At 39.1% G+C, this 13,189-nt stretch overlaps 1 protein-coding gene across 2 annotated transcripts in view; it reads right to left on the minus strand.

The window, feature by feature from the left end:
* Positions 1–13,189, minus strand: part of Nfkb1 (nuclear factor kappa B subunit 1) — a 127,068-nt gene that overhangs the window by 32,789 nt on the left and 81,090 nt on the right. For both annotated transcript variants that reach the window (XM_029560234.1, XM_029560233.1), the window contains exons 7-9: positions 6,951–7,114; positions 2,292–2,450; positions 663–767 (exon numbers count right to left, since the gene is read on the minus strand). In XM_029560234.1, the coding sequence (XP_029416094.1) occupies positions 663–767; positions 2,292–2,450; positions 6,951–7,114 (428 nt within the window). The remainder of the gene's footprint in view (positions 1–662; positions 768–2,291; positions 2,451–6,950; positions 7,115–13,189) is intronic.

The raw sequence follows: 13,189 nt of genomic DNA on the forward strand, positions 1-13,189 counted from the left end.
TTTAACCTCAAACAAGAAACATTCATTTAAAGCCACACTTCCTTTATTTAAGGACTATCTGTATGTGATTACTTTGAAAATGCTCACTGTGTAGTGGTCTTTATTATATTGTACTTTCCATTTGTAATTTTAGTTAACGCACAAGTGAAGCTTGTGAAAGTAACACAAACTCCTTCAGCTTTTACTAATTCCCAACCCTGTAACACAGCTAGTGACAACAAATGTGTAGACTGTGAGAGAAATGTGCTCTGAGAACATCTGTATTCCTTATCGCCCTTCCGTTGCCTGTGGATATCATAGTGACAAGCAGGGTGTTTGGGAAAGCACTCTCCACGTTACAACAAAGCTCTGGAAAATAAATAGAATCAGTAACTTTATGCTATGTGAAACTTGGTTAATAATTATTTTAGTTTGAGTGAAGTAAACCAAGTTTTATTAAAGTATCTACATGCTGAAAGACATTAATTACAGTCACCAGTATCTTCTGTGGGAAATTTAAAATGGAAATATATACTTAGGTTTTAAAAACTAACACAATGTAAACTTGGAAACGTTTGTGAGAGACTCCATGGTAAAGGAGAACACATCTGGTCTGCGGCTACAAGTGATTGCACAAATCTGATGGCTGTATCCCACATCTTGAGATCAGGCTGTATACGTACCTTTTTGAACTTTGTCACAGAGAAGATAAATTTCTTCCCCTCCAGTTACACATCCCGCTGTTCTGTCCATTCTTACAATTTTCAAGTTGGATGCATTGGGAGCTTCTGTTCAAAGGAAGAAGACAACAGATGTCCTGGTTTAGCCTCAGCTTCACAAGTCGATTCCTTACCACACAGCACCTCAGTGGAGTTCAGATGAACGCGTCTACTTTACTGCTTTAACAGATACAAGAATGGCCTCCAAGGTTCTTGGTGCACCTCTTGGCCCTGGTCACTCGTGATCCCCCAATAGATGAGGCTGAAAGGAGGAGTGAGTGATGGTTTTTCCTCGTAAAAGAGAGACTAACGCAGAAAGAGACAGCTTTTCTGCGGCTTTGGGAAGGGCTAAGCCAATTTGAGGAATTTCAATTAGGTGAAGACTTCTACTACCAGCTTGTTTTGTGCTGACGTCTTGCTAGTTACAAAAGTCCTAAAATTTGAGAAAAATACTATTTTCTTAAACTGCTTATTACTTTTGTTTTCTACAAAGAAAAATGAAAATGTCATATTTTCTTTCCACAAACTAAATTAGAATTTTGTGTGGTTAGGGGCAAAGCTGCATGTGGTAATAGTATAAAGCTTCCTTTTTTTTTTTTTTAACTTCAACAGCTGCATTTTAAGGTTATCTATGGAGAAAATCTGCATTATTTTATAAGCTTTTCACTTCTCTTCAAACTTGTTTAAATTAGAAAAATTAGTTAGCTGTTGTATATGGAACATGGATTTTGTACTTATACCAATTTCAATAAACTTCAAATGAGTTTACTGCATTTGCAGACTTCTGAATTATCTGTTTAATAAACCCTGTGTATGCCAAATAAGAAGGTTACATGGTAAATGTTAAAGACCACTAAAAACTCTGTAAGTTCTAGGAACTACAGAGAATTCTGACCTACTAGTCATTGCTTTTGTAAAGTATTTTTTTTTAATTTTGTTATTTTTATTTTATGTGTATGCATGTATTACCTGCATGTAGGTAAGTGCACCCATGTCATGTAATGCCTGCAGAGCTCAGAAGAGGCTATTGGATCCCCTGGGACTGGAGTTATGGACAGTTGTTAGCTGCCATGTAGGTGCTGGGATTCGAACCCAGGTCTTCTGCAAGAACAACCAGTGTTCTTAACCGTTGAGCCATCTCTCCAGCCCCGACCTACTATTCATTGTTAACTTGAAGTCCTGTCTTGATAAAGCTAGTACCAGGTAGATAAATAAAGATGGATAAGACTAACAGTTGTCTCGATTTCTCTTCAAAGCATTCAAGGAATAGATTAAGGTATTTTTATAAAGCATCAGCAATCTAACCTTACAGTAATGTAAGAATAACTCATAAGTAATGTAACTTATAAGTAAAAAAATTGGTATTGCATGTAAAGGACTGTAATGTATATCTGAGTAGAGAACTACCTTGACTGGCTTGTCTTAAAATATTCAACAATAGATTTCAGTCTTCACATTTTGTAGATAATGAACCCGAGGCTCAACATGACTAAGCTGCTTTCAGAAAGCAGACTTAAAGCTGGTCAGCAGTAGTGGGGCAGGGCTGGCATCCGTTTCTAGACCAGCCGCCCCTCCTTATGATGTAGTACTTACTGCTGTCGTAGATGGCGTCTGATACCACAGGCTCCAGGCGCCTTGTGAAGCTGCCGGTGCTGTCAGGAAGAAAGGCTGTGAACATGAGGCGCACCACACTCAGGTCCATCTCTTTTGTCTGCTGCAGAGCTGCCTGGCGGATGATCTCCTTTTCCCGATCTAGGAGCACACAGCACAGTCTGTTCATGCCCAGGCAGGTGAAAATGTGAACATTCAACAAGGCATGTTTTTGAAAAGTTCAAACAAAGAACATGAACTTAAAGACATTTTCTTCTCTCTTGAAATTCATTGAAATATTTTTAATTGGTGCATATTCACTATACATACTTATGGGTTTCATAAAGACATTTTTAGTAAAGCTTATCATGAACTCTGACCCTTGTATCCTCTTTCGTACTCTCTCCTTCCTACTAGTCCCCTTCCTGCCCTCAGACCATCTCCCTCTACATTTATATATATACACACACATTTATAAGTGAATGGACATATAAATATGACTACACATAAATATACATATTAATGTATACATAAATTACATATGCAAATGACTTATGCATATGAAATCTACGACCCATGAAAGAAAGAAAGCATGCAATACTTGTCTTTTTGAATCTGGCTTATTTTGCTTAATATGATATCTTCAGTTGAGCATATGGCCTTGCAAGTGACACAATTCCATTCTTCTGATTGGAATCATTTATATATATTTATATATTATGTATATATATTTATATGTTTTCTTTATCCGTTCATTTGTTGATGGGCACCTAGGCTGAGTGCCCTTTAAGCACATGCCCGGGGTGTACAGCTGCGTCATATGGCAGTTCTTTTACTTTTTTTAAAAATATATTTTATTTATTATTTTTATGTGTATGAGTGTATTGCCTGCATGTATATGAGTGCACCCATGTTGTGCAATACCACAGAGGTCAGAATTTATTTTCTTTATGTGGATACATGTGTGCTTGTGTGTATGTATGTGCACCATTTTGTGTGCAGGGCCTGCAGATGCCAGAAAGCATGGGATCCCTTGGAATTGGAATTATAGGTGATTGTGAGCTGTGGGTGCTGGGAACCAAATCTGGGTCCTCTGCAAGAGCAGCAAATACTCTTAATGGATGAGCCATCTCTCCAGCCCCCTATTTTTACTTTTTCTTTTTTTTGAGGAACCTTCATACCAATTTTTTTTACATTTACTTATGTTCTTACTTACTTATGTGTGTGCACAAGTATGCCATGATGTACCTGTGGAGGTAACTGGACAATCTCGGGAGTTGGTCCTCTCCTTCCACTATGTGGGTTCCAGGAATTGAACCTTGGTACCAAGTACTCTTATCCACTGAGCCATCTTGCTGCCCCTATCCATACAGATTTTCCAAGTGTCTAGATTAATTTACGTTTCTACCTGCAGTATATGAAGTTCCCCCTCCCTAACTCATCAGTATCTTTTCCTTTCTTTTTCAAAAATTTTTATAGAGTCTCATGTATCCAGGCTGGCTTTGAAGTTGCTATGTAACTGAGGATGACCTTGTTGAACTTCTGATCCTCCTGCCTCCACCTTCCAAGTACTGAGATTACAGATGTGTGTTATCACACGTTTTTATGCAGTGCTAAGATTTGAACCCAGGGCTTCATGCATGCTAGGAGGCACTCTACCAACCGAGCTACCTCCCTAGTGCCTGTTGTTTTCCTAATGAGACAGCACGTCAAGTAAGTTTTATAATTTTTTCTTAAATTCTTTTGAGACAGGGTCTCACCATGTACCCCTAGCTGGCCTGGAACATACTATGTAGACCATGCTGCTGGCCTCATTGCCTCCCGAGTGCTAAGATTAAAGGTGTGCTACCGACTCTCAAAGCAATTTTAATGGCTAAGGGGGTAAAACTCTTCTTTCTCACATTTGTTGACTGTCTGTACACTTCTCTTGAGAATGGTCTGTTCCTTAGACCATTTACCAATTGGGTTGTTTGGAATTCAGTTTTTTGAGTTCTTTATATAATCTACATATTAATCCCCTGTCAAAAGTATAGGTAGCAAAGAACCTCTCCTAGTTTGTAGGCTGTCTCTTCACTCAGTTAATTCTTTCCTTTGCTGTGCAGAAGCTATTTAATTTCATGCAGTCCCATTTATCAATTCCTAATTTTATTTCCAGAGCTACTAGAACCCTTTTCAGAAAGTCCTAGCCTATGCAAGTATCATGAAGTACTTCCCATGTTTTCCTCTAACAGTTTCAGAGCACTGAGTCTTACATTAGGGGCTTTGAGCCATAATGAGTTGATTTTTATACAAGGTGAGAGACAGGGATCTAATTTAATTCACCTACATGCAGATATCCAGTTCTCCCAGCACCATTTGTTGAAGAGGCAATGTTTTCTCTAATGTATGTTTTGGCATCTTTCTAAATTATCAGTTAGTTATAGTTGTGCTCTTTCTGAATACTCTATTCCATTGATATACATGTCTGTTTTGGTGCCATGCTGTTTTTATTACTATAGCTCTGTAGTATAACTTGAAATCAGCTGCTGTGATACCTCCAGCATTATTATTATTAATTATTATTAGTTATTTTCAGGATTGCTTTGGCTATCTGAGGTATTTTGTGCTTCCAAATGAACTTCGGATTGCTTTTTCTATTTTCATGAAGAATGTCATTGGAATTTTGATGTGGATTGCATTTAATTTCTAGACCACTTTTGGTAGTACAGTCATTTTCATGGTATTAATTCAGCTGATTTATAAGCATGTGGAATCATCATCTCTTATCTTCTTCAGTTCCTTTCTTCAATGTTCTAAAACTTTCATTGTACATGGCTTTTCTCTCCCACTGCTAGTTTTATTCCCAGGCATTTTATTTCTTTATTTCTGAAGCTATTGTGAATGGCTGTCTCTTTACTTAGTTGTTTCCTTTACTGATTTCTTTCTCATCATGTTCATTATTGACACATAGAAAAGACAGATCTTTATATGTTCATTTTGTAGCCTGTTATTTTGTGGAAACTACTTTGCTTATCAGATTTAAGAGTTTTCGGGTAGAGTCTTCAGGGTCTCATATACAGGAGCATACAAATAGAGATATTTTGACTCTTTTCGTATTTGTAGTCTCTTTTATTTCATTCTCTTGTCTTACTGCCCAAGCTAACATTTCAAGCACTTTGTTGAGTTAAGAGTAGAGAAAGTGAATACCCCTTTTTTTTGTTTCTGATTTTAAAGGAGATACTGTCAGTTTTCCCCACTTAGTATAATAGCTCTGCTGTTAGAGCCTTTAGTATGCTGAGGTATGTTTCTCTTATTTCTACCTTCTTCAGAGCTTTTATCATGAGTTGATATTGTACTTTGTCCAAGGCCTTTTGTATCTATTTATATGATCAGGTAATTTCTGTTCTTGGGTCTTTTATGATACATTTATTGGTTTTCATATATTGAATCATCTTTCATCCCAGGAATGAAGCCAACTTGGTCATGGTGAATGACCTTTTTAAAGTATTTATGAATTTGGTTTATATGTATTTTATTGAGAATTTCTAAATCCATGTTCATCAGTGAGATTGACCTATTATTTTCTTTTTCTTTTTTGTCATTGTTGTGTTCTTATTTTGTTTGGATATCAAGATAATACTGGCTTCAGAAAATAAGTTTAGTAATGTTCTTTATCTTTCTATTTTGTGGAATAGTTTATAGAGCACTGATGCTAATTCTTCTTTAAAGATTTAGTAGAATTCAGCAGTGAATCCATCTGGGCCTTAGCCTTTTTTAGTTAGGAAACATTTTATTACTGCTTCAATTTCATTTCTTATTATAGGTCTCTTTAAATTTGTTTATCTCTTTTTGGTTTAATGTTGGTAGGTCATATGTGCCTGGAAATTTATCTATTTCATTTAGATTTTCTAGTTTACTCAAATATATGTTTTCATACTATGCCCTAACAATCCTCTGAATTTCACTGGTATCTGTAGTAACATTTCTTTTTTCATCTTTAGTTATATTAATTTGTGTCTCTGCTCATTTTCTTTTGGTTACTTTAGTATTAAATTCTTCATATTGTTTGTAAAATTTAAAAGACAGTCTCATTAGACTGTCTAAAATTAAAGCCATCAAAAGAAGCCTGCATTTGCTGTGGATTATTGTACAAACTGTCTTCTATGTATATCTGTAGTAACATTTCTTTTTTCATCTTTAGTTATATTAATTTGTGTCTCTGCTCATTTTCTTTTGGTTACTTTAGTATTAAATTCTTCATATTGTTTGTAAAATTTAAAAGACAGTCTCATTAGACTGTCTAAAATTAAAGCCATCAAAAGAAGCCTGCATTTGCTGTGGATTATTGTACAAACTGTCTTCTATGTATAAGAAGGGCTGTCCTCCTATGCTGACCCCATTCTACTTTTTCTCCTTTTGATGAGAGTTAAAGGCATGGCACGTATGGTAGTAGGGTGGAATAAGCCTGCCATGAACTACCTGCACAGTAGAAAGCTACACTGAGAAAGGTGAAAAATGAGGTCTACAATCTTCAAGAACAAGGACGGTGTTTCTTCCACTGGGTCTAACGCTTAATTCCATTGGGTTCCTTCCCTCTTGGTAGAGCGGTCACATTGTAGACACAGTCATTCTGAACTTATAATATCACGGGCAGTCTTAGGAAAGGCTGGGAAAGATGCTCACCTGTGAGTTGCCGGTCTCCTCCACCTTCTGCTTGCAGATATGCAAGGTCAGAATGTACCAGAAGCCCAGGATTGTAGCCCCGTATACACGCCTCGGTCATTCGTGCTTCCAGTGTTTCAAATACTTTTTTCTTTGTCACATGAAGTATTCCTAGGTTTGCAAAGCTGGGGAAAAACAGTAACAGCAGCAGCAACAACCACGTTAGGCAGCCCACGTCTGCAGAGCCGTGGGCTTCACTTCAGTGAAACAGACACAACCACGTTAGGCAGCCCACGTCTGCAGAGCCGTGGGCTTCACTTCAGTGAAACAGACACAACCACGTTAGGCAGCCCACGTCTGCAGAGCCGTGGGCTTCACTTCAGTGAAACAGACACAACCACGTTAGGCAGCCCACGTCTGCAGAACCGTGGGCTTCATTTCAGTGAAACAGACACAACCACGTTAGGCAGCCCACGTCTGCAGAGCCGTGGGCTTCATTTCAGTGAAGCTTTTAAAAAAAATTACAGGCATTCAATGTCTTATCCAAATCTCTCATGTCAGATGAATTTCAGAATTATGTTTACAAAATATATTACAAGGGTAATATCGTGGCATAGATTGCGTAGCACGCAATGCTCTTGGCAGGTCTGGGGTGCACAATGCAATGAAGCTCATTAAGATTTCTACACAGAGGCCTGTAACTAGACTCACCAATACAAAAAGCAGCTGAATGTCAGGTCAGATTAGATTTTGCTACTAAATGAGTTGGTGGAAGACTCAGAAGGTGGATTTTCAGAGCTTATGAGACTTCTAAATCACCACTTGGAAGGTGGGTGATACACTTATATACATGCCCTACTCAGGAAGTTTTATCCAGATTCATTTTTAGAGTATTTTGTATGATACTTTATAAGAAGAATTATGGGTTGCAAATATATATTAACATTTAAATTTTATTTTATTTTATTTTTACTTTACATGTATGAGTGTTTTGCATACATGCATATAAAGCGTACCACATGTGTTAAGAGTCCACAGAGGCCAGAAGAGCACATTGGATTCCCCTGGAACTGGAGTGACTGATAGTTGTTAGCTGCCATATTGGTGCTGGGAACTGAACCCAGGTCCTCTGGAAGAGCAACCAGTGCTCTTAATCACTAAGACATGTCTCTGGCCCCCATATTAACACTTTAAACAAGAAGAATATTTTATGTGGAGGAATTTATTTTTCTTTTGGATCATCTTTGGGCTTCTGGACAGGATGGGGATTTCTACCTGGAAACCCAACTCCTCCTGGCTTATCTTTAAGTTTACAATTACTTTGTCCCACTAAAATTGTCACCTACTGCTTTGTGAACTCTGAGCTGAAAGTATACTTATAACAAGTGCTAAGTCCCCTTTCACCTCATGAAGGCTGTGTGCCTGCAATGGAATAAAATGTATCAAGTGAAAGCAAGCAACTGAAGAGATTTCAAAAACATGTGAAATTCTCTATTCATCCTTTTAAAAGAACGTATGAAACGAAGTAGTCCATAAATGCAATACAGCAAACTGACCAGCCAGCATTTTATCAAAGGGGCTCATTCAACAACTAATAATGTGGGTTCTTACTAGTGCTGGGCAGTGTCCAGGGTGTTTCTATCAGTAGGTTAATCTCTGTGCTCACATAATGTATATGCTACCATACGACAGGAAACAAAGAAAATCACACAAATTACACAGCGTAACGTAGAAGGTAATATGTGTTATCAAAGAAGACAGGAACAGGGAGCAGGTGCTATACTAATAAGGGATCACTAGGAAGGACTGTGAGGGAGGTAAGAGGAGGAGTGGATGTCTGGGTGAGGACGGCCACAGCTGAAGGACGACTGAGTGCAAAGACGCTGAGGTAGGACCACGCTGGTGTTTCCAATAGTGCAGGGAGCAAGTGTGGCCGAGAGAAAGAAGCAGGGTGCCAGCAGCGTTAAGAGAAAAACGCAGGGCCCAGGTCTCCCAAAGCCCTGCTGATGTTTATAAGGTCGTTTTTACTCTGAAAGAAAAACATGTATTAATAGAAGAAAGAAAGAGATACAGACCAGTAAGATGCCTCAGTTTGTGAGGGTACTTGCCACCAAGCTTGATGACCTGAGCCCAAATTCCTGAAAGCCACGTGGTAGAAAGAAAGCACCAACCTCCTGCAAATTGTCCTCTGACACAAACACATACATACATACACTAAATAAATAAATGCAACAAAAATTACATGAAAAAGATACAACTGAACCTCAGGAAAGAAGAAGCTATTGTGGAAAGGCCACATCAAGTAGAGAAAGAAAAGAGAAGAGGCGAAGGCAGAAGAAAACAGACACACAGAAGCCCAGAGTAGTGAGTCACATGGACACAAAAAGAAGAAATGTTCCAGCAGAACACAGCTCCTGCAGGACAGGGTGAGCCTGCCCCATAGCAGGGCCTGGCATGGGGGTGCTCAGTGAGTACCTGCTGAACGCATGCTCCCACAAAGGAAGCAGCACAGAGGGCTGCGCACCTGGCCTGCTCATGCGCACAGGTCTCCCAGAGGTCCAGGCAGGTCTCCCAGAGCAAGGGCTCCAGCCTGCCCTTTTGGGCCTCACTCTTGTGCAGACCATCCCCTGCTACAGGAAAACAGGGCAATCTCTGGGGAATGCCAGTGACCAACAGCTCAGCTGCACTTTTCTCCACAGTGCTTTCATACATATTATCTGACTGCATCTGTGACAAAGGCACCATCCTTATTTATTACAGGAATCAGGAAGGATTTTCCCTAGTAAAAAATGCAAGTCAGCATTCTGTTATAGGCCGCGGTAGAGTAATATAGACATAGATTGAACCTCTGCATTAAACTACCCAACGACATGAACAAAGTCTGTTTGCCAGACTCTGGGAAACAGGTGGCACAGAACAGTGATCTTTTAGAAGAGGGAAAGAAATCCAGTGACTGTTAAAATCACATGGCCTGAAGCCTAGAGTCCCAGGATATGGGATGTGAAGAGGAACCCGAACAGCACCCCAGTTTCCCTGAGTTGCAGAGACAGATAAAAACCAGGGGTTAGAGACTGGAATTCACAGCCAGAACACCAAGGAGACTCGAAGACCCAGCAAACCTGCACTGAGCGCTGATGAGCGCACATGTCTGAAGAACCCACCTAAGGCTGGGAATGGAGTCTCTGTGTAGGATTGGACAAAACAATTCTCACAGTACACACAGGGTTGGAGGTTGGACCACTTTAAGAAACCTCAAAATTCATGAAGCAGCAGGTTGAATTCCAGAGCGTACCTCCTTAGTGATGGTTCCAACTCAATCCGAGAAGGGGTGGGGGTGTGGAGAAAAAAAATGGTTGAAAAGTTTTAAAATTTAGTAAGATTTTAAGTCTAGAGATCTAGGAATCCCAATGAAGCTCAAGCTTAGGAAGAAGACTACATACTAAAATCCACCAAAAACCAAATGACTTAAAACTACTGAAGAGAAATCAGAAAAGTTGCTGGAAAAAAATTCACAGAAGCCAGGTTAGACAGATAGGAGAGTTCTGTTGGAAATAGGGCAAGTCACAAGACGGTGAGTTAACATAACATCAGGAGATGAAAGAGTGCCTTGTCAACTTAGAATTTTCTACTTTCAAAATAACTTTGAATAAAAAGATGAAGACTTTTTAGACACAACAACTAAAAGAACTCATGAGCATCAGATTAGCAGTACATGGAAAGCTACAGGAAGTGACACAGGCAGAGGAAAATGATGCCAGATAGAAATCTTCACCTATGAAACAGGATGGATAGCAACCCGAATGTTAATACGTGTGTAAATAGTTAAGTGTGTTTCCCCTTAATTTATATAATTTCCTTAAAGGTAATTTTCTGTCCAGGGGCTGGAGAGATGGCTCAGTGGTTAAGAACACTGGTTGTTCTTGTAGAAGACCCAGGTTTGAATTCCAGCACCCTCATGGCAGCTAACAATTGTCAATAACTCCAGTCCTAGGGGATCTGATGGCCTCTTCTGACCTCTGCGGGCATTGCACAACATGGATGCACTTACCTACATGCAGGCAATACGTCCATATGTACAAAATAAAAATAATCAATAAAAATTTTTAAAAAGGTAATTTTCTGTCCAAGGTGAATCACAAACATTATTGTGGCATTCATGAGGAATGTCGATATAAAATACATGGCATGCATTACAGGGCCTGGGGCAGGGAAGTAAAAGCATGTCACTTTAAGTTCACATATATTCATATAACTTTACTTAAAAGTAGACTATGATAAGTTCACATTTTTAGCCAAGATAGCTTTAGAGCAGGCAACATTAACAGGGATGAAAGAGGACCATTTTATAATGACAGAACACCAACTCATCAAGAGAGCTTAGGGATCCTGTCAATGCACTTACTATAAGAAAGCTTCCCATTATTAGGGGACAAAATATTACAAAACTGAAGTGAGAAATAGATGTATCTATAAATATAGCCAGAGATTTCAACAGCCCTCTCTTAGTAATTCTCAGAACCAGTAGACAGAAAGGCAGGAAGGACATAAGACTAGAGTAAGACTCTCAAACAACTGGACCCAACTGACATTTATAGAACATCTACTCAGGCAGACAAGAGTATAAATTTCAAAGGATACAAATTATACCAAATATTCTCCTACAACAATGGAATTAGATATTAATAGCTAAAAGATATCTGGGCAAGAATGTATTTAATCAAGTTTGGGGATATAATGATTAATTGATGCTGGGTTATTGATACAATAATAATTCATTGGTATTCGTTCTACTTTTATAAATGCTTGAAATATTTTAGAACAAAATTACAAAGAAAATGAGAGTAGATCGTCAACATTACAAACATGAACACACAAGGAATACAAAATGCCACAGTTGCTTAGTTGCTTTGGAAAACCACTCGGCAGTTTCTTATAAACGTGCCCTCCCCCCTTTGGTCTTTATGAGACAGGGTCTTCCTGTAGCACTAGCTGGCCTAGAACTTGCTTTGAAGACCAGGCTGGCCTTGAACTCACAGAGATCCACCTGCCTCTGCTTCCTGAGTGCTGGGATTAAAGGTGTGTGCCACCATGCCCAGCTTAAACATCACTTTTATAACACCTTATGTCCCTGAAATTCTTCTCCTTAATATTTATCCAAGACATGAAAACTTGCGTTCACATAAAAAGTACCTTATCTTCAGTACCTGGAAAGAAACCAAATGTCTTTCCAAAGGTAAATGGATAACCAAACTGTAGTACATTAGTACTACATACAGGAATGGGAAGGATCAACTACTGACACATGCTGCAACATGGAAGGTCTTCGATGCATGATAAGAAGTGAAAGAGGCCAAGCTCAGAAAGGCTATGCACTGTATGGCTGCACTGTTGGTCATTCTGAGAAGGCAGAACTGCATATAAAGAAAACTCATCAATATTTTCCAGGGCCTTGGGTGGGGTTGGAGTGGGAGGAGAGTTTACAAAAGGCACAGGGAGATTCTGGGGTTATGGAACTACTGCGTACTTGATGGTAGCAGTTATATGACTATACATTAAAACTCATAGAAATAAACATTTGAAAGGGTGAATATTGTAGTATTTAAAGTATACTTTAATAAATGACATTTTAAGAACAGAAAGGTTATGGCGAAAGAACTGGGGTTACAATTTTGTTTCTTACTATTTTTGAACATATAGTCTTCAGACCAGTAATTTCAGCATTATTTCAAAACATTAAAAATTTGGGGGCTCTATCCAAACCTACTGAATGAGAACTTCATCTATTACAACAAACCCTTCAGTTGATTCTGAGTTATCTCAAGGCTAGAGAACCTGGCTGTATACTGCTCTGTCAGGGAGACCAACTCTAGGAGGGAGGCTTATAACGTGACCCAGGTTGATTTGAGCTGGCAGTTATGTTTAAACCCTCTGCACTAGGCCAGAGTTTCCATCATCACCATCATCATCTGGGGCCTGTTGTTACAGTTCTGGTATGTTTGAAGCCTTGTCAGTAGGTTGGAGTTTGAAAGGAGGCCCTCTCTGTGGTCTTTTTTGTTTCAAGACTCAGATATTGATTTCACAGGATTCAAAAGTAGCCCTGCCTCAAATACACAGCCTAAATAGAAAACAGAACACTTCTTTTTTTTTTTTTTTGGTCTTTTTTGAGACAGGGTCCCCCTGTAGCCCCAGCTGTCCTGGAACTCACTATGAAGACTAGGCTGGCCTTGAACTCAGAGAGATCCGCCTGCCTCTGCCTCTGG

The sequence above is a fragment of the Nannospalax galili genome, unplaced genomic scaffold, assembly GCF_000622305.1.
Source record: "Nannospalax galili isolate Female #2095 unplaced genomic scaffold, S.galili_v1.0 scaffold189, whole genome shotgun sequence".
In the NCBI taxonomy this organism is placed as follows: domain Eukaryota; kingdom Metazoa; phylum Chordata; class Mammalia; order Rodentia; family Spalacidae; genus Nannospalax; species Nannospalax galili.